This window comes from Trachurus trachurus (genome assembly GCF_905171665.1).
Source record: "Trachurus trachurus genome assembly, chromosome: 22".
In the NCBI taxonomy this organism is placed as follows: Eukaryota; Metazoa; Chordata; class Actinopteri; order Carangiformes; family Carangidae; genus Trachurus; species Trachurus trachurus.
This window is the reverse complement of record NC_139907.1, coordinates 9,231,386-9,250,180: the sequence shown is the minus strand read 5'-3', so window position 1 is coordinate 9,250,180 and position 18,795 is coordinate 9,231,386. Positions and strand designations below refer to the sequence as shown.

Sequence of the window (18,795 nt, the reverse complement as noted above, 5' to 3'; positions counted from 1 at the left end):
CAACACCATTTCTTTCAGATTCTTTACTGCACACTTCTGCAAATGTCTTTGGGCAAAATGGGGTAATGTATAACTTCAAGAATAAGCAATCAAAGAAGAGGGAAAAAACTTTGCATTAGTGTTTCAGGGTGCTTATTAATTGCTATTTTTGTTTTTTTTTAATGTTTGTATGCCTTATTTGTTGTTGTTGGTGTTATGTTTTGATAAAAGTAACTGTCCTATGGTGCATTGTTTTCCCACTTCTCTAAAAATGTAGCCTGTGCAAGTGCTCCAGAGAGAAGTTTTATTTATTAGACTAAGGTACGTTGAATGAAGTGCAATTAGCCTCACAGACAGCATGGGAATCTCCACGCACGTTTAGACAAAATTGGCATTGGTCTTATGTTGGAGTCTAGAGCAGTAATAATTGACAAATGTTGCACAATGAAATTGAATGTATCTTATTAAATTGTTTGGCTGTTTTTGGTCTTCATGAAGTTTGCCACTTGTTTGGGAGGAAATCCCACAAATACGCAGTACTTTTGAATCTCAAGAACAGATCAAGTTTATAACAGTTAAAAATATCCATCTCTCTTCTTTGTCGTTCATCCAAAGTTCAGGGTAATGCCGCCCGCGGCCTGTTTTACATGAGCAGGAAACTGCTTTTCATAAAAAAAAGGGGTGTTTTGTACATGCACGTACAAGCCGTGCATTTTCTAATACCACATTTCATGGCTCATTGAGAAAGCTCATCAGAAATGCTTTGCACACACAACATTGTCACCACATAAAGCCATGCTTTTAATAGCACAGACCAGGTACGTGACCTTTAAAACTCACCACACTGAATATGGCCTGTGCTGTATTCATAAAAAAAATTATACCAGAATCTCTGAAATATTACATTAGCTATTTTTATTTATTAGTCCTACAAAATTTATATATTTGAATATTGTTCTCAAATACAAAAGGTCAGACAATGTATTTTATTTTTTAGGGTTAAGTGATAAGAATATAAAATGCTGTCTTAGAAAGAAATTGATACTTCCTTATCTACCACTTATTTATTTGGATGTATTGAAAAGGCAGGCTTCAGTAAATATCTCATCAATAGTGTTTTGATTGAAAGCCCTATTATCCTGTGTGAATAGGGTCTTTTTTTAAACATATAATTTAAAATCATTTGTAAGTTTCATTTAACAAGCTATTTTGCATTTGGGCTCAGACGCGTGTAAGACGCAGTAACTCAGAACGACGCTGCTGAATTACTATTTGAGATCGGTGTGCCGGGGGACTCCCAGACTCCTGGGGTGAGGTGGAGTCCATGTACATTCAGAGAGCCACAAATAGGCTCATTGGGCTGCGGTCTCCAAGGTCATCAGACGTGTGACCCCAAGTCGAACCTTCAGCAGCCACAAAAGGACCAAACCGGGGCAAAGTCAATGTGTTCATTACAAAAAAAAAGTACGTAGGCCAACTGACAAATGACATGTTTGCAAAATGATGCAAAAATACTTTCTGTTCGTTTTAAATGGGGGGAAAGTAATAAATCACAAGCGGGTCTGGCAGGCCCTGTCTAGCCCTGCAGTGTGAAACCAGAGATTTACACAAAATGGGCTCCAGTGTGGACATGAAGTTGTAGATTGATAACTTGATAAAAAAAAAAAAAAGTGCTCACCTGCTCTTTCAGAAGGCATTTACCTGCTGCTGAGGGTTCAGGGGCTGGTTGCTTTAGTTATGGTTGTGTGTTCCCATTCCTCCCGTGTTACAACATAAACAGTCCCTCCATGTGACAGTGTCAACAATCCTCCCCACGCGAGGGCTGATTTGACTTGGAAAGCACTCTTCCCCGCATCCAGTGGTCACGGACCGTTGCTCAGGGATCGTAGTGTTTCTTTGACCGTATGTGAACCACATCACAGGGACGTGATGATCATACAGTCGCTGTACCAGCCAGCCCTCGCGACCTACCCCCCGCTCTACCGTCCACCATCCATCACGTACAACTAATGATAGTTAACTCCCTGAGTGGCATAAAAGAGTCATACATGACTTTCAAGTGTTATAACACACTTTTTTTTAAAGCCTACAAACAACAAGGCCAAACAACTTTTCCTTTCAACTTAGCTACATGAACTGAGCACAGTCTTGTTAGCTTCTCTGACTCACACAACAAAATTAAAATGTGGTTGTCTTAATTGACAACAGTATTTAAAAAATAGGAACAGTGTGTTTTCTAGACAGGAGGAATAGCTTCTCGAAAGTCTAATAATCCTCGTTCTTGCAGTCTAATGTTGGTCAGCTTTATGGAAGCAAGGTCTGAAAGGCATAGTTTTAAAAATAGGGGCAGACACGTGTTTATAATTAATGATGTTGAGTCTGACTTCAGTGTCATATGGTTATCTTTACTTCTCCACATGCAATCAGAAACAAGACAGCCATTTGCCGAGTAACACAGAGCAGAGTATGTAACGCTGGGTGAACGCGGCACTTCATGCGTGTTTCTGCTCAGTGAGCATTTTTAAAAGAAGCTGACAACAGCCAGATTGTTTTCTTAATGCCTTAAAACAGCAGAGTTGTGCAGACAGGTGAGTACAAAAAAGAAAAAGAAATCAGCTGTGTTTGGAAAATCACAACATGTCTGGTTCCTTGTCTTTGGTATGTACACATGTGGCTGCCGTGTTCAATCACACTCACATGAATCACTTTTTTTTTTCTTTCTTTTTTTAACACATGGCGTGAATCCTGGACATTTTAATACACATTAATCATCAGTCATGTCTGAGTCCGGAAAAAGACAGGCACAGCCATGCAGGGCTGTTAATGTGGAGCCACTTGATTGAAACGTTACGGGTGAAGATGAGGATCATACATGGAGAGAGGGTGTAAAGAAAGGGAGGAGAGGAGAGGAGGACGGAGCTACTTAAGATTTATGATCAGCCTGGTGTGCAGAGAACACAGGTGAAGGGTGCAGGCCTCTTTGCTCAGCTACGATCGATACACACGGTGCATGTTACAAGCCGTCCGGTCTGAAACATATACACATTCAGCACTCCTTACATTACATTAGAGTAAGGACAGGTTAAGCACTAACAATTCCATCAGTCTGCAAGCCGCAGCTGTTTGTCTATCACCACAGGCCCCTGGGGCAAAAAAACCAGGAGCCGTTCCATTTTGGTGGAGAGAAACTCCCACATTAATGACGACTGTCAAATGCCAACGTGGCTCAGTATGTGCTACTACCAGATGAGGTTAAGATGAATTTCTAAGAAAGCAGCCACTACCCCCTGAAGGCTGTGCGACAGGTGTGTGTGTATGGGTGTTTGCATGTGTGTGAGTGTGCATATTTGTGTAAGAGAGACTGGCAGAAAGAGTGAATATGTGCGGTAACCTCCCCCCCCACCCCCCCACCCCCCCTAGTCCTGGAGCCACATTTGAATTTCTTAAGCTTGTTGTTTTAGCTTGCACTAAAGCTTTGCTCAGGCACAACTCTCCACCACCGACAGAGAAAAGACTGACACTTGGTTGGCCGGTGCAGCTGACAAGCTCTCAAACAACAAAGTGCTGTGAGGGGGGGGGGGAGGAGGATGAGGAGGAGGGTGAACAAGTGGTAAACTGATGGAAAGTGATATGCTTACATCAATGCCAAGCTGAAGTGTTTCCAGAGAAGACAAACATGCAACAACACAAACCTACAGTTACAGGAAACACAAGTGCTTCACCAACGCCCAACACACAGTGAGGAACCAAGTGACGAGTTTGATTTTATTCTTTTTTTATTCGTTTCCAGAACATGTAGCTTCACACAAATTGTAATATTTTTGAAATTTTAAAAAATGTCAAATTAACACAATATCTTACTAATAAAAGGTTTGGAAATAAAGATTTGACACTAGTCCAGCTTATAGACGGTACATAAAAGAACAGTACTAGTGCAGTAACAGTCATGCAAAAAGATGTGAATTAAAAATAGTTCTGCAACAGGATACAACATCAGAGTAAAAAATTATTTTACACAGTCCTATTAAGCATTATTAGGCGTATTGCTTTGTTTATAATACTCAGTAAGGCTCAGTGTTGCGGTTGTGATCATAGTGTGTATTTAGGTTGTTGTGTGTGTGGTGTATGAAGATGTGTACATACAGACAGTGTGTGTGTGTGTGTGTGTACATTAGACATGTGTGCGTTATCCCACGGCTGTAGTGAGGTTTGTACTGTCGCTGACTGAAATGATCCTTAATGAGCACTTTTAAAGACATTAATTAAATCTGATAGAGACGGCTGACCCACGGTGCTCAGGTTGGTCTGTGAGGGTCAGCTGACCTCTGTCTGTGTTCCCGTGTTGTCAATAACATTTATTGAGCAGCTATATTGTATAAACCTCTATAGTGGGTCTGGAGTTTTTTATTAGTATTATTTTATTGTGGAAAAGTTTTTAGTGATTGTTCAGTGAACATGCCATCACTCAGTTCTCTGTGTTTTATGTCATTTTATCATTTAAGCCCATGAATTCCTGATTTCAAATATCAAATATTTTAATTATTCAAAACTTTGCAGTAAAATTGAATATTCATAAGCAACAGCTGAATTAAGTTTAAGTTCAATGTTCATTCTTATTATCATTTGAGTTCAACTTTGAACTCTCAGATTTTGATTTAAATATTGTATAATTTTGATTGGTTCACAGATGTGACTTTTTCTTCCCCCCAACTGAGCGCCCTTCATTGACAACCAATAAGAAGACAGAGGAAAACAGAAAATACTTTGATATATCTAGTGAGATGACTAAAATTGTTCTAAATGTGAAAGAAAATATATTGGTCATTGCATACAGTCAGAAGTGAAAAGAGAAAATAAGCATAGTGTTTTGTTTTTTTATCTAGAAATGTGGTTTCTAATTTTGAAGCTTCCTGAGAAACTGACTTGGACTAAAATGTGGCTTTGTCCTTAGACAGCTGCTTTCCATGACACACTGAAATGTTGATTTGGTATTCTGAATAGCAATATTGCATATTCAAGGTAAACAAACTGACAAAGAAAAACTAATTTGGTTTGACGTTACTGGAGGCACACTCCATAAGGCACTCTCATGGGTTTCTATTCCTTTTTTTTTTTTTTTACCAGTTCTTCTGTAGCCATCCAGATACATACTCATAGACCAGCAGCATCACAGCTCCACCTGTAATGCAAGAGAGCTTCAGTGAATAAACATTTTTGCACCAGCTACTCGACCAAAATGTAGATTGAGAGGCTTTGTTGCTCCAGCAGGAAAGATCTATACTGTAGATATAGAACTGATTTAAATCAAAAAACCTGCAGTGTCTGTATACAAAGAAGGCAGTGTCTCGCGATCATAATATGCACACTCAAAAACATAAATATTTTGATGATAAAGATGTTGTTGTTGTGTGCATTATTTAAAATGGTGGGATGAATACGTCTAAGGGGAGTGCTTGTCCTTGGCCCATTTAATTGGAAATACCTCATGCAACGTTCAGTGGAGCACCAGTGTGATTTGGGAAGCTCTGCTTGAATTAATTCATGTGGCTAATTACCAATTTTTCAATAAAATCTATCCTAGAAACGAGATTTATGAGACCAAGTTCAAATGCTTTTCATCTGTAACTGACAATCTCTGGTTAATATCAATATAAAGGACATTGTTACCTGGTCCAAGCCTCATTATCTTGGGCACCAACCCCTTGTATAGTGCCAAATACCTATAAAGAAAAAAAATGACATTAATATTGTACAGTACACCATACATGTATGAAAATATAAATAGCTCATATAAATATTGTATAAATTATGTTAATCAATGTGCGGAGAGGTGAAACATTACATATTTACTCGAGCACAGTATTACTTACAGTTTTTAGATACTTGTACTTCTCTTGACTATTTCTATTTTCTTCTACTTTATAATTACATTTGATGACCTTTTTTGATAACATCAGTTATAAGTTATTTAGCAGATTCAGTTAAAACAGTTAAAACAAAATTTAATCAGACAAATTGCGATTTGTAATTGTAGGTTAAGATAAAAACTTTACAAGTCAACTGAAACATTAAAGTGATATAATCAAATACTTTTATATATATATATTACTCTGAAAATGGCCATAGATAATAACTTTCAAATTCCAAATGCATGACTAGCTTGTACTGTACTTCTACACTGTCTTGACTTTTACTGCAGTCAAAAAAAATCTGAACACTTCGTCCACACATTCCTTTAGTATAGTATGTGTGCGCTTTGTGTAGTTGCATATGAATGTGTAGGTGGGTGCTTGCTTGCTTGCCTGTCTGCCTGTCTGTCTTCTGGACTGCCTGCCTCTCACACAGTCAGGTACATACTTGAAGTGTCGGAGCATGAGCTGGCGAGTACCTGCCCCTTAATGCATTCAAGGTGATCAGTGGCTGCCTGCCTCCGCCTCGTGCTCCCTGTCCTGCTCCCTGCCCCCGCCACTGATGGCGTTAATAAGGCTCGACCCACTTCCTCCCTGGCCCTCTGTCTGATTAGATTGACCTGTGGAGCGCCGTGCGGCTCGTTAGGGTCTGCTTAACGACGTCTCCCATAGGGACCACTAATTAGCTGGGACTGTGTTGTGTTAGAGTAGGGGACTGGATGTGGCGGAGGGGGCGGCCTCCACGCACCCCTGCGACGACAACGCTTCGGTGCTGTTCCTGCAGCAGCCCCCAAGGCTCCTGCGTCCACTAACTACAAACATCTCGCTGGCCCTTGTCTAGTGGAGCTGCATGGGGGAAAGTGGAAAGCCTAGGGCAATTGCTAACATAACATAGATCTTTCCTTGAAGCTTCCATTTAGAGCTGTCATTCTCCAGGGCTCGAAAATATGTTAACATTTACTGTACTACTGACATGCTGCAGAAGTGTGTGATCGCACACGTGGGGGAATACAGCCTGGAATATAACGTCACTTTTTGGTTTCCATTCATCAGATCAGAGCTTTGCATCAAGTTATTCATGAAACCTCCCCTGCAGCCAGTCAGAGAGGGAACCTCACACCGCACGCTGAAACTCTGCTAACTTGTAGCTGCAGCTGGAGCATCTGTCTCTCCGGGCTGGAAAGATGACCAACTATCAGTTCCAAACTAAACAGATAAAGTGGCTCATTAATACTTGGATAGACCGGTGACAGTGATATTCTCTCCAGAGGATTGCCTACTCATCCCCCCCCTACTCCCCCACTCCCCACACTCCCCCGCTTTGTTCGTACCCTTCCTCCCGATACACCAAGGCCATGGTCTGGAAGCAGGTGCGGTACTTGATCTCTCCTGGCACCGGCTGGGGACCTTGGATGCGGCTCTTGGCTACGTCGAAGGGAATGTTCACACAGGAGGAGATGGTCCCAGACACCAGACCGATGGTAAACTTCCTCAGGAACTCGAGGGTAGGGTCCTAGCGAAGAGAGGGAAATGTGGGGTTGAAAAAAAAAAAAAAAGTACTTGTGTGTGGCATACATGTCATGAGCAAGCACAACTTCATTGGAAACATTTCTTGACACCAGGTGTTAACGGTAAAGGAGCTGACAAAGTAAACGCTTATGCATTATGCCGCGGCGTACTGTATATGTATGTGGGTGAAAGTGAGGAGGGCACGAGGGGGCTTGTGCATATGATTGCAAAGCTGGCATGAAAGCCCTGATCATTTTATGGTAGCGGGGGGCAGATTAGTGCTTCCTGGCTGTGGCGCAGCCTTCTGATTGGCTGAGCAGAAGCACATGTTCTTTGGGGAGCCAAGACAGAGGATTTATAAACAGGGTTCATGCAGGCAGACTGGGGAGGCATATGGGGACAATTTGGGTAATTGGGCTGTGACTCGGCACAGGGGTATTACTGTACCAAAGAAGCCCAGACTCAGAGAGCTCTGACAGCTAATTGGCCAGGATATTTTTACAAATGACAGCAGCCTCTCTGGTCCAGGCCTTTCTCAAGAGGCTGGACACCCTGAGAGCCGAGGTAAATCAACAGCTAATCCCACGTCTTCTGTTTTTTTCAAGTGGGATGTGGGGAAGGGGGTAACGTACCCATGGCCTAAGTACCCCCATCAACCCACTTCCTAACAGCCTTAAGCAAACATCACCTCACACATTCACTTGTGAATGATGGTAGTGTGCTATCTGCCTCCTCTGTACTATTCAAATGGTGATACGAGAGGAGCCTGAGCTCTGCCGGCTGAATTTGACTACGGACATGTTTGAGTTGCAAGCTCATTGCTCATGTTGCTGACAAAAGGGCTTTGGAGGAGCGCCACTATCAGCTCAGCCTGTAAGCTGTCAGAGCCCACAATATTTATCCTTTGCTGCCTCAACAATGGCCCACAAACAGATTCATTCCATCAATGTACATACCGATTGATCGTTCCCAAAAGCGACGGCCACAATCTGAGAACAGAGCTATTTGAGTCATCTAGCCACATAATTATCATTCGCAGAGGATGACCACTTGGTTCTCTGTACATCATGCGTCACTGGAAAAATGTCGAAAATATCGCAGAGTCTGGGCTCCCACTGTAACCTCCTCTTGAAAATAGTACCGTTGTCTGCTTCCAATTAGTTCATTGGAGTTAATCTAATGCTTCAGTTTGTACATGTGGAACTGGCGTATGGTAACGTTTCCATTAAACAAAATTAACTTTTGTTTGGGCCATCAGCCCCTGCCGGATGTGTAATCTGAGACTTTGAGGATGTTATGACGAGCAAACAGACGAGGTATTAGCGGAGCTGATCTTACAAGCTCCTCTCTGATTTTTGCTTCCTCCTTTGCTGTGGCAGTCAGGCTAACTAATCACACTGTCAAACACTTGCTATTCCCCACTGGCAAGGTGGCTGGGACACGTGTGTATCATATTGCCTGAGGTTAGAAAAAAAAAAAGCTGTAGTCAAGGTTACAAACAACAAAGCAAAGCTAAAGAGTGTGTCTGTCACTTGTCTTTACATATGTGGGCAAAAACCAAAACAGACCTGGAGGTCGGAGTGTGATCATAGATTTTGACTGGCATATTACCGGGTTGGTGGGAATAGCATCCTTGACGTTGAAGTAGAAGCCAAAGTAGATCATGTTGAAGACTCCATGGCGTCCCAGTGTTGATGTTAATCCTTTATTCAGACCTTTCAGTCCAAAGCCGTCTGTGTTAATGATGCGTCTGGCTTGAGAGAATGAGGACGGTTGCTAAATTGAAGAGAGGGAATTCAAAATGAGGACATGTCAAGGGCTGAAGCAAAACCACTGGGTCTTTAATGAAACATACATATTACCAACACCCTACAAGACGGTATTTTAATTCTGTCAACCTCTTTGAAGGAATCTCTGTTGGCCTGGAGACTGACTTTCACCACTTCGAATGGATTGACGACAACAGCTTCAGTCAGGCCCGCGCCAAGACCTGCAACAGAGAGCGCCTGGGGGGTGGGGTGCAGAGTGGACATGATTTAGGATTGAGAATGTGGAGGTAATATTTGAGTAGAGACAGAAAAGGATAGACAATGAAGAAGGCTGCCAATATGTCTGGGCTGGAAGAATCAACTGCTCAGTTGTAGTTTTTTTTTTTTTGAAAACTTGTTCCCCGAGTTTCTTTGTTTCATTGGAAAACTGACATTTGTTTCTGTCACGGCTGTCATGGCTATCCTTTGACAAATGTTTGAAGATGCACAGGACACCTGTGTTTGTTACTATTTGCAAAAATATCTGATGACAGACAGGAGTAAAAAAGAAAGAAAGAAACAAGAATGTGAGAAAAGCAGCAACATGTTAAGGATTCATCATCAACAAGGTGGAAAATTAGATTCAACAGAGCCAGGAGGTGAGTAAGAATCAATTATTTTGTAATAATCAAATCACTTTAATTCATTTAATGACACCCAATGCACAATCCAATCCAAATAAGATGTAAACACACATGTTATTTATGAATAAGCCCAAATAAATAATTAACTGTGGATGTTGCAACACTATTGGTTTTCCCCAAGCTGTATATGTCTATATGTAACAGTGTGCACGTGTGTGCGCATGCGTGTTCAGGGAGAAGCGTAATGGGAACATGTCAGGAACGTGTCTATAGCTCATTACTCTTCCTGCCTCTTTATCCTGCTGTCAGAGCCCCAGGACCCATCCTCTCAGACATGCCTCACGATGTTTACACAGCCAGCCAGCCACGTTTTAATTCCTTATTTGTGTTATTACTGTGTGTGTCCTCATTAATCAGAGTGAAGGCATTCAGCTGTGCCATGCTGAATAGTAGAGAGAGGGAGAGCCATTCGGAATCAATCTGTAATTCACTTGCACTAATGATTAGATGTGATTACAGTACTTGATACGCACGGGCCTCCGAGGGAAATGGGCTTGGAGGCACTTGAAGAGGAAGGAGAAGATAGTGAGAGGGAGGCGGAAGAGGACGGAGACGAGAACATGATGGATGGGACAGGTAAACATTTCTTCACCAATGGCTGTAAAAACAAGCCGAGGATATGCGCTGCGCCGGATGGCCCCGGCGCTCAGTTACAGGTAAGCCATCCATCATGGCTGACACTTGGCTGCCACCTGAATAGGTGGTGTGTGGTGACCGCACCTCTACAACACAAATCTGTCAAGCTTAAAACTCTGACTCAATATAACAGAAATTAGTCACTAAGGATGAAACCACATGTATGCTTATGGCCTGTGGCGTAACCAGTCTCCAGGATTGACAACCGCCAAGGAAACATACATCACAGTGTGTTTATTAGGACAGTGTTATGCATGTCATTATTTTGGCTTTAGCTAAAATTAAACAGTGTGATGAACTTGCTACATACAATATAAGAAATAAGTTCTTGGGATGGACTTATCATTACTGGCAGAAACCACACATTTTTACTGTGGCAAAGCAAGGCTCATTTATTTATATATTATAGCACAGGAACTCAATGTGCTTTACACCATGTAAAACATCTTAAAAAAAAAAAAATCTAATATAAATATAAAAACCAAAAATGTAAATATTCTCTTTGATATCCAAATTTCAGTTGCCTGTTTGACGTCAACAGAACCAACAAAGATCCTGAACAGATGCCATCCTCCATTTTTGTCAACAGCACTGATTACCATGGTTGCCTTGTTTGAATAAGCTTTATTGGAATTCTCAATGGATTTAACCCAACAGGGAATCCATCATATGCTTATATATGTTCAGTGAGAGCCCACAAGTTGGTCAATTGATCTGTACGTTGTGAGCAGAACAGCTGCAGGTTTTGGCTGAGCAAAACGGCCGATAAACATGTGCAGAGTGAGTTAACGTAATCTAAAAGGTTAATAAAAACACAGGGTGTTTGCCCAGCTTTAAGTCTACACTTCAATCTTATAGTTATTGTGTCATATCTAATCCAGTGTGATGGAATAAATATCTAAAAAAAAATTCCCCCCATATTTACAGTACAGTCTGCACTCCAGTAAAACTTTATTTGTATTAGCTCATAATGTTTAAAAAGATTACATTTGAATGTCTTAGTTATATACAGTCATTTTTTTTTTACTCCTTTCAAATTCTGTTTGTACTAATCACCATTTATTCTCTCACACTGTGAGCCAGTAAAATCAAAACAAAACAAAGCCTCTGTAATAAACATGGCTCCAGACGAGCTGCCAGTTACACTGGCTTCACACAAAGCCGGACCAACCAGACATCTTCGAACTTCTGTTATGTGGCTGCACTATTGTGTGGAAAGAAGCTTGTGTGGGGTCAGGCCGAGACATGAGGTCATAAGCCAAGATGACCAGCTGATCTCCTAGAGCGCCAACTACACACCCAATCAATGCTATTAATTAAATTATTAAAGCTACAGCTCTACAACATAATTACAACATTGCATGGTTAGCTCTGACTGATCAGAGAGGAGGGGCTCATCTTTAAAACTATGCAACAGATGCTAAATTCCACACAAATGTTATTAAAAGTTTGGTCATGGAATATTAGTCACCTTTATTATACCAACTATGATATACTTGAATGTGTTAGTCATCAGGGATGTTGCCATATGTGCTTAACGCCTGAAAAAATAGTTATTCCAGGCCTCCTTTACTTAATCCCCACTTGAATTTTTTCTTTTTATGCTTTCTAATGTGGGATGACCTTTATTTAAGGGAGTTAAGCTCCTGTGAAGTCACTTTCATATTTGTCACAATAATAAACTCACACAAAAGTCCAATAGAAAAATGTAAAAAAAAAAAAAATCTCTAAATGTGATACTGTACCAGCAGTGAAAACCGTTTTACATTTGCATTAATTCATTTGACATGTAAAATTATTCTTGGCATTTGTCTCCGTTTAATCAGCCTATGGCAACAGAGCTGAAATGTTGATTTTTCAAAGTTCTTCCTCGTCCCATGTGTGCGTATGTTTATTTTACAGGTAAGAGTGTATTCAGGTGTTCCTGTGTGTGAGACAGACTTACCAAGCCAGGAGACAAAGGGGTGAAACTCAGCAGCTTCTTGTACTGCTCAAAGGTGAAGAACTGCAGAGGAGACAGCAGGATAAATGAGCTGCCAATGTATTCATAAGCTGACATGCATACGCACCAAAGACGATGTTAGAAGTACCTACCTTAAAAACTCAAGGAGCGCAAACTTCGGTGAGAATTGTATCAAATCAACTAAACTAACACATGAAAATAAAGCAGCATTTTACATTTTAGACCTCAATCTCTGATAAAAGCAAAAAGCGCAGTCTCAAAGGGAGACACATCACCTGATTTGTTTATCTAAGCGAAGGGCAAAATGCCAACAGAGGTGTTTTAATCGGAGCTTTAATTTGCTTTAATTCTTCGCCCCAGACATTTCTCATCATCAGCCAGCTTTGTTCACTGTGTGCGTGATTACCCCATCTTCTCAGTGTGAGTGCTTATTTTCAAAAGTTCACACATCCTCGTCTCCAGCATCTCATTACATAGCAGCTTCATACCAGGCATCAGGCCCCCTCTGCGCCACGACACACAAAAGGCTGGGCTCGGGGAACGGCTTGCTGTGGATGCTTGTACGTCAATATTTGGTAGGCCGACAGAGCAAACAGCAGTGGATGAGAACATGGGAGAGACGTGGCGGCGGGCGTCATGTGTTTAATCAACATGTGTTTACCATGTCAGAGCAACTGCGGTTGGAGTGGTTTTTAGCAGTGGAGCGGTTTACAGTGAAACCAGAGACCGAGCACTGCGTCGAACATCCTGCGTCATCTCACCTTGACTGCCCTCTTTGGTGTCTCGGCCACAATCGGAGGTAGGATCCCCTTGTAGAAGCCAAAGATGCTGTAGAGAGAGGAAAATACATGTTTAACACACTTATTTAAAATCAAATATGCCATACTATATCTAGTTATGATTGTGCAGTTGAGGAGATTTACTGCTCTTCTTTGTCATACGTGATGGTAATAAAATATCTTTGTGTTATGGGCTGGACAAAATAAATTGAAGATGGCAAAAAAGCAATCCCCTCCCCATAAATTGACTGAAGTTTTGGTTTTCTATTGATACAATTAAAGGTTGTGTAGATTAACTGTATGCATTACACAAGATTAGGCAAGCATCAAACTCATCATAATGTATGAAAATGAATGGAGGCCATTGACTAAATGCATGTTTAAAAACATGCATCTAGCATACCAGTGTCCATCACACATTTAACAATGGTGTCCACAAATGTTAAATATACTTTATTTGTAGTTAAACTGTACTTTCATGATGTTGGAGGACTCACAAGAGACAGATAAAAGAAGATAATGACTGTGCAGCAGAGGCTAATTTATTTGGACTTTCAAGTTCCTAAAGTGTGCCAAGCTCCAAAAAACTAGAAACTACATTTCCCATCATGCAACCAGCAGAATCTTTGAAGAAAATCACTGCCTGCTTAAAAAAACAAAAACAAAACAAAACATAACAATGGCACACCTTTAGTTAGTTTCAATTAGTTTCCTTTAAGAGCTAGCTGGAAAAACCTTTATGACAGCGTGTGTGTTATTCCCTCAGACAAGACAAAGCTCCTTCAACAGAGAGAATTAAGTGGCCTTTTCCTTTAAGGAGCTTAAATTTGTCCACATCCCTTTAACGTGGCATATTATGGTTAATGCATCAATCCAGTCTTTAACAACACTGACTATAGACAGCATGACTAATACCAAGCACACAAAATGGAAGCAGAAAGTACTGTACTTTGCTGCTGTTTGGCAGAGTTACTACCAAGATATATTTTCAAACCACAAACCTTGGTAAACATTCTCCGCAGGAACTGGTGGAGGAAATGATTTAAGAGTTTATTTCAGCAGTTGATATACTGGATGTTTCAAAAGACGGTAGCTGTATAATTTTAGTCAATTTGGTAGTTTGCCTTTGCTCAATCATACGTCCAGCCCTGATTTACAGCATACTTGACGGCAGGAAAAATAATAAAATGATACAGTGAGTTATGTGTATAGAGATGTATGCCTACATTTAACACAAGCTGTATTTTGTTAGAAATCAATTTTAGGGAGTATATGAAAGAGTAAATGGACAGTTTGGTCCCTCTTTAATGTGCCTGTTAAAAGACATCATTTGATGTTTCTAAATTGTACATAAATGTCCAAATGATCTCCTTTTGAAGTGCTCTGAATCTTAACCACTTTAAACAGTATAATTTACCTTAAATGAATCACTTATTAACCTTGAACAAACATTTTATGGCTACATTTTATTTTTCCATATAAAGATCTGTTTTTTCACTAATTCAGGCAAAGAAGGGAAATGTTACAAGAGAGAGTCATGAATTACAACTACTGCACTGCATGCCCAGTCTTTCACGTATACACGTAAGAAGATAGTACTGTAGAACGATGTCCGTTTTGCAGTGATGGCACAAAGCATGTTTCGTATACATTCAGAAGTGCACACACATGCGTTTCCCTCATTCCTCAATTTAGTGAAAACATGGGTGGAATAGCCCATTGGTTTGAACTTGTGTAGTTTACACTAACAGGACCAGGCAGATACCGTCGACGACTCTACGATTAAAAGAAAATTATGGAACGACTTAAATCATTCCCAAAACCCCACCTACCTGCAATATTATCCACCAATAAGGAACAATGGAAAAACTTGTATTTGTGGTTTAGGGCCCAGGTGTGAAACACAGCAGGTCTCTAGCACCACGTACTAATGAGTCATTAGCTGTTGTGTTGATAACAAACTGTTACTAGCAACATCAAAATACTTTTCCTCTGCTCTCATTCTTAAATGTTCTTTTACAGAGTTTGCTACAAATTTGAACAACAGGAAGGAGTAAACACATCATCATCATCATCATCATCATCATCATCTTCTCACTCTGTAGCTGATATAAATAGCCCAGCCACTAGGGATCATTTACAACATTACCTCCACCTGTGTTCATTTTTATACCCAGTACTGATCATACAGTAGCTAAATATAAACCATAAATACCATTTCTAAACGGAGAAAACAATTTGAAACAAAGTGTCTGTTTATTTCTAATGGAGCTTGTGAATCTAACCAATATGTGAACAGTCAACAATCCTGTTTCTATAACAAGGTTTTTTTTTTGTTTTTTTTGTCGTCATCACCACATTTTTTAAATTCCCACACTTGCTTTCTGCATTACAGTTCTTCATTATGATGAACATGGCCACTATAGTTGGTCATAAGTCAGCTCCAACATTGCACACTGCACAATGCTGCTAATGAAAATACTCACTAAAGCACCAAATGTGGATTCATCTGTGGCTGAACATGGCTCTTGTTATGAAAATATACGTCATCAGTATGAGTGAATGGGTTTCAGACAGGGAGCTACAGTCATAGTTGGGAAGCTGGATATTATTAAGAGGCAGACAAAAACAATTTTGATTTCTAGTTTTAGAGTTAACAATAATAAAAACATATATTATCACAAGCCTCATCTTTTAAGCCATTAAAACAATTCAAAACAATAAAAGTTAAGAGGAAAAGTGGCAGAAACGTATACAATTCTCTGTAAACATGCACAGGACCAGTACAGTGAAGGTACTGCAAACATAACTATGGCTTATGGGGCAAAACAGAGCGACCAACAGCTAAGCTGCTTGCAGGTGACCTGGAGAGACAGTGCATATTGATATTACACACAGGTCTGGACAAAGGGGACAATATGGCGTGACCAACTGTATCCTGTGAACAGTGGCACCTGCTCTGTTTTGGCAACATGCTCTACATGTCAACAGAGATGATCTTGCTCGATTGGATCCAAGAGTAAATATTTCTGCTGCTGGTACACATTTCCACTGAACGTAACCCGAGACAGACAGGCCATTAATCCTGCAGAGTGGCATCTGTCCAAAAATTTGCAATGAACCACAACCCATTATCAAAACACTTGTCATCGGGTGACAGAGAAGACCAATTTCTCCAACAACTCAAGTTACACAAGTGGTATAACCTGACGCACCAAAAACTTTGTTACACAGAACCAGCTTGGGGTTTAGCTGGAAACTGAAGCACAAGCACAAGCAGATGAGTCATTGGATCAAATACACTGTATCATAGGATGTAGTGGGAACGTGCCTTAGAGGAAAGCAACAAAACAAGCTGCAGTTTGAGAAGTTTAGAGGGCTAGTTAGCATGTTAGCAGAAGATTCTTGCAGTCTTTGTCAGGAGGATTTGTGTATAAAAAGTATGAATGTCAAAACAATCACTTTTCTGTGGCTGCAAACAATCCCTCCCTCATAGGACACCGACTGGTCCGAAAAACTGCGTTTCGGGCACAAATGAGTAGCTTGGACATCAAAGATCGTTTCTCTTTCGGAGAAATCCAGCTGCCTAGCAAGGTTACAACTGGTGCCGGGAGCCAAAAATGAATCCCTCATACCTTTTGTGTAAACAAGTTATTTCAGTGGGACGGAAGGCCCCTCCCTCTGCTCTCTTTGTCAATGCAAATGGTGGCCATAGATTTCCCGGGTGTGGTCAAGCTGAGGAGCCACCAGGTAATGAAAGAGAAGTGAAATTTGTTACAGAACAAATATGGCCTCCAGTGAGTGCCATTCATTTGAATCCTAATTTGATTCTCAATGTAAAGTACACACTAAGTCCCTTTTTGGCTTTCCTAAACAAATTGCCTTCTGACACGAGTGAGTGTGTCTGTGTGTGTGTCCAGAGTGTGTTTGTGTGTGTGATTTGTCTTTCATTTTCATAAACCTTTCCTTTTTTAACAGCCTCCATCCATCTGGTGCGGAGAGTATCCCTGACAGATCTACGCAGACACATTTGATTAAACAAACTGGTCAATAGTTTCAATCAGACAAAAAGCCTGGCTTATTAGTGAAAATGTATAAATACATAAAGTAACAGATCATTTACAAAATGTTATCGATTTACAGTCTGTAGCAGATGTCTGTGCCAGTATACACAGCAGTGCCACAAGGAGATCCTTGAGAAATATGAGCTTGTTCATGCAGGAAACTTTTCAACATGTAAACAACCGGCATGCTTCATCTGCAAATATTTGCACTTTCCCAGTGTCTACTGTAACCTTGACATTGTCACTAAGTCATCAGGTAGTATCACTACTGGCCAGGTCTCACTGGATAAAAGAACAACACACAAGTGCCTCAACTTTATGGACTGGAGCTAAACATACTAAATGTTACATATAATACACTAAATATGCTGCTAACACAGAGTCTCATTTATTAACTTTGTGGAAGCTGTACTGGGATTTATGACTGATAAATATCTTTATGATATCCAATATTGCGTTACTTCATGTTTTGGGTCATCAAATGATCATTTGTTTGTACCTTTTTTTTTTTTTATTTCATACCACATACCACTAAGATTAAATAGTAAATTGTAATATTTTGAACTTTGACCTAAATATGACTCACAACTGGGGACTGCTTTCTAGAGTATTCAAAATCAATCAGACACAAAATAAAGAATAAAAGTGACATTTTGAGGTATACAAGTGTTAGATTTTTTGCTGAAAGACATATGAGAGGACTGATACCAACTCTTGTTTCTGCACGTTGATTAACAAGCTCACACCGAGTGACTGAACAGACTGGAAAACAGTGGGAAACAGCTAACCTGGCTCTGTTCAAAGACGCATAACAACATCCACCTACCAGCACCTCCGAAGCTCACTAATTAACACGATACGTCTCGTCTATTTAATCTGGACAAATCCAAGGTGTAAAATAGAAGGCAAATGGGGGATTGTTCCACAATGTCGAACTATTCCTTTAACCAGATTGCTGCTCATATGAACCATGCCTGTTTCACTACAACAGAACATATGTAAGCTGGTGGATACGGTTATCTGCACTTCTTCACACTTCCATGAATGTATATATATTTTGCATGGGTGGTCCCAGCTGGAGTCAGCCCCCACTCCCGCCAATCCCGCAGTGTAAGTTCAAGGCATTAGTCATTGATCTACTGTACGAAGGCCAGTGCACTCTGCTGTAATGCATGGACCCTTTTAATAATCCCGTGGCCGTTCTTTGGGTCTCGACCCAGCCTCTGGATACCACACTGGTAAAGAATGCTCGAGAATAGAGTCTTTTTGTTTGCCTCCAGACGGAAACACTTAACACATGCTCACGCTGCTGCACCCACATGCAACAGAAAAAAGGGCCTGTAAGGCAATATACAACCAAGTGTTGGTGAGCATAGTTCACACTGTCACACACTTATGAGCACAGCTACAAGATGTAATGCTAGATTTTCTAGATTTAATAACAACATAATTCAAATGTGTTTTTGCAGAAAAAAAATTCTTAGCAGCAAACATTTTGACATGT

The 18,795-nt window shown here is 40.5% G+C and overlaps 1 protein-coding gene across 1 annotated transcript in view; it reads right to left on the bottom strand.

Moving 5' to 3' along the window:
• Window positions 1-3,743: 3,743 nt before the first annotated feature.
• Window positions 3,744-18,795, bottom strand: part of slc25a21 (solute carrier family 25 member 21) — an 86,383-nt gene continuing 71,331 nt past the window's right edge. The window contains exons 5-11 of the mRNA XM_083998983.1: window positions 13,210-13,276; window positions 12,431-12,490; window positions 9,296-9,403; window positions 9,009-9,173; window positions 7,220-7,401; window positions 5,647-5,699; window positions 3,744-5,158 (exon numbers count right to left, since the gene is read on the bottom strand). Coding sequence (XP_083855109.1) covers window positions 5,097-5,158; window positions 5,647-5,699; window positions 7,220-7,401; window positions 9,009-9,173; window positions 9,296-9,403; window positions 12,431-12,490; window positions 13,210-13,276 — 697 coding nt within the window. The 3' untranslated portion in view covers window positions 3,744-5,096. The remainder of the gene's footprint in view (window positions 5,159-5,646; window positions 5,700-7,219; window positions 7,402-9,008; window positions 9,174-9,295; window positions 9,404-12,430; window positions 12,491-13,209; window positions 13,277-18,795) is intronic.